The sequence below is a fragment of the Dendroctonus ponderosae genome, unplaced genomic scaffold (assembly GCF_020466585.1).
Source record: "Dendroctonus ponderosae isolate FM_Combo_2020 unplaced genomic scaffold, Dpon_F_20191213v2 Dpon_F_20191213_12, whole genome shotgun sequence".
Taxonomy (NCBI): Eukaryota; Metazoa; Arthropoda; class Insecta; order Coleoptera; family Curculionidae; genus Dendroctonus; species Dendroctonus ponderosae.
Window position 1 is genome coordinate 1,455,958 of NW_026017316.1, and position 3,138 is coordinate 1,459,095.

General features: G+C 56.2%; 2 protein-coding genes across 2 annotated transcripts in view; one reads left to right on the plus strand and one right to left on the minus strand.

Moving 5' to 3' along the window:
- The window catches only part of LOC125503135 (RING finger protein nhl-1-like), a gene marked incomplete at both ends in the record, with an annotated part of 25,698 nt that overhangs the window by 20,850 nt on the left and 1,710 nt on the right, over positions 1–3,138 (plus strand).
- The window catches only part of LOC125503134 (RING finger protein nhl-1-like), a gene marked incomplete at both ends in the record, with an annotated part of 10,143 nt that continues 8,925 nt past the window's right edge, over positions 1,921–3,138 (minus strand). The window contains 1 exon segment of the mRNA XM_048663109.1: positions 1,921–2,980. Within this exon segment, the coding sequence (XP_048519066.1) occupies positions 1,921–2,980 (1,060 nt within the window).

Here is a 3,138-nt window from a genome sequence, read left to right on the forward strand (position 1 = left end):
TTTGCTAACAACCCAACTTCAAACTTGCGCCAAAATTCAACCGAAGGTGCGATTATTTTGCAAAAATTGCCCCTCAGAGAAGGCATTTCTGGCCAATCCGCGAGAAACACTGGGATTTTCCCCTTCCAACCGTTTCTGAGAAATAAATTTCCGAACCTGACCAAACCCACTGTGGAACTTTCGCCTCCCACCCCAAATTGAATTTGACGCCAAAATTCAGACATCGCAGCACTGAAGCTGAAAAAAATTGAGCCGAAGGCCCAAAGCCCTCCTGACCTTGGGGCGAAACACTCGAATCTCTAGCTTGAGTGGTTTCTGAGAAACTATTTTTTTGGTGTGAACGCAATTTCAAGCTGGACCAAAAAAATCCAAATGTTTTTTTGTCATGCACCAAAAAAACGCAGCAACATTTCGTCTGGCTCCGAAACAGTGGACTAAAGGACGCGGATCGGCCCTGTCCAGGACAGCGCTCAGAAGTGCTCAGAAGGCCCTGAGCTGGGGGAAAATAATTGTCAAAGTTGCCTGGGGCACACAGACAGGCATGTTTGCGTTGACGCCACTTGCATGTGAAGAAAAAATTGAAAACCGCCATTTTTTGAACTGAGAAATTTCTCACCAACCCCCAAAACACCTCTCGACTCAGACCGAAAATCAGCTAAAGCCCTGCAGGTTGCATTCAAGGAGAAATTAATTGCCCAACTTGCCTTAGCAGAATGACACACTTTAGTGCCTGAGCCTGGATTTGAGGCACAATGACAATTCAGGCGCAGGAAATTCAAAATTTCTCGGCTGCCCCCTAAACCCCACAAACTTCCGGTTAATCAGAGCTGCAAGGCGAATGTGCCTATCTGGTCAGGTTTCTGAGAAATAAATTTTTGAACGTCTGGCAGCCCATAGACACCCGAGCAGCAAAAAACCCGAATTTTAATTTTTTCAGTTTCAATCTGGAAAAATTGGGGTTTGAAGACCCTGTCAGCCTCCATCCAGAGCCGAAACTGGTTTTGCGCTATCCAGTTGGGTTCCCGAGAAATTAATTGCCCAAGCGTCCTGCCCCAATTGAAGGCTTTCGCACCGGGATCCCAGATTCAATGGACCCCAGAAAATCCCCAGGGCCATCGGGACTGCAGCAAAAAATCCTGGGTTCAGCCCTGGAACCTCGCCTATCCAGATCAGGAGCCCGCAGGGCTCTGCCGTGGATGGCTGCTGCGCAAATAATTGCCAAGCGTGTCCGTAACCGAGCAAATTGCGAGACTTTTGACCAACAGCACTCTGCTTAAGTTGCGCCCAAAAATCAAGGCGTTTTGGATCGAATTTCCCCATTTCCCCAAATGTTCACCAGGACTTGGTCTATGCAGGGCCTGAATGGCTGAGGGCTGGTGACGTTTGGTCTTGGAGAGAGAAGTTGCCAAGTCGGGCTCAAGAGTTTCGTTGGGCGTTGCCAGATGGGGCCCCAGTTCAAAGTGCCGCAAAAAATCAGCCCAAGCCACTGGAGGGTTGGAAAAATTCCCATCGAAAGACTGAAGCACCCCCTAGCCAGAGCTGAAGCTCCCAGATTTCTAGCTGGTTTGGGTGGGGAGAAAAAAAATTTCAAACGAAATCGGGGCTTTTGATCGCAAAGCAACTTCAAACTTGAGGCAAAGTCCACAAAGCGCTGCGTGGCGTCAGGAATTTCTGCCTCCATGGAGGAGGATTTTGGGCTGCGCGCCCAGAGCTTGCGAACACTGTGCGGCGTGCAGCTGAGCGACACTGAGTTGGCGCAAAGCGCAGCAAAACCTAGCAAAATAGTTACCGCTTGGTCTCCGATAAACAGATCGAGTGGGCGCTCGCGCCCCAACGCGTCAGCCCGTGCGTGTTATGTTTGAGGGAAAGTGATTCGGAGTGAGTTGATGAGGAGGAGCTCGTGCGGGCGCTCTAACTTACCGGCCGCCGCTGCCGTAGCTACTGTATGGGTAGTGGGGGAGCCTTGCATGTTTTTTTGGTCGTCATCAGAGCTGGCCAGTTCGGTGGAGGAGCGCAGGGGCAGCCCGAGCGAGAGGCGGCGCGCCGCCGCCGACGTGGAGCCGCTGGCGGAGGGCGCGGCTGCGCCCCCCTCCTTGTCTTTGGCCCCGCCCCTGCCGCCGTACTTGTTCTTCAGGTAGCGGGCCCAGGAGCTGAGGGCGGCGCCGTCCTTCTCCGCCGCCCGATCTGGCGAGGTCTCCTTGAGGGCGTGCGTGGAGCGGCTGCGCGCCAAGTCGTGCGCCGATTGGGAGGCGGCGGTGGTGTAGCCGCGCGACGCCAGATAGGCGCTGGGGTTGGAGGTGGTGGGCGAAATCGGAGCCGACTCCTCCGGCTCCTCCTCGTCCCCGAACTGCTGGCTGCTGCGGCTCCTCGCCAGCCGCTGCCTGCGCTCCTTCAGCGCCATGTACCTGGAGCGCCCCGTCGGGTATTTGGGGTCCTCCTCCGTGGGGTATCTGGGCGGAGGGTCCTCCTCCTCTGCAGCNCCCGCCGTGTCTCCTCCGGCGTACTTCGATCTGCTTACCGGAGCCTCCTCGGCCTTGCCTGGGTCCCTAGCGTGGGCGCTGCGCGCCAGCAGCGCCCCGATATCGCTGCGCGCCATTTTCTCCTCGCTTTTCTTACTTGAGGGCTCGTCGGACTCCTCCTCCGACTCGGTCTCCTCCTCGGAGCTGGTCTCCGACTCGTCCTCCTTGGTGGGCGCGGGTTTGCTGAGGAATCGGCTCTGGAACTGTTTGGGGGGCGCCTCCGGCGCCGGCGGCGCCTCGCTCCTAGCCAGGAATTTCCTCTTCACCTCCTCGGTGGTGAATGGAGCTCCGGTGCTGCGCACCGCCGATGAGGAGCTGCTTTCCGCCGAGGAGCTGGAGTCGCTGCTGGCCGATCGGGCGGTTTTCTTGTGGCCTCCGTCGGAGGGCCTACGAGGGGCCGTAGGCGCCACTGGCTTTTTGGGCGGCTGGGCGGCCGCCTCCGAGTCCTCGCTGGACGGGGCCTACGAGGGGAAAAACATTCAGTCAAAGCCTACAGCCCAGAACGTCGGAGGTACATGCAGGGGCCACAACTGATGTGTTAAAATAGTCGCGAAAATCTCCAAAAAACCCGCAAAACTGGCATTTTTTGCTCGCACTCAAACGCGCAAACCCTCCTCTA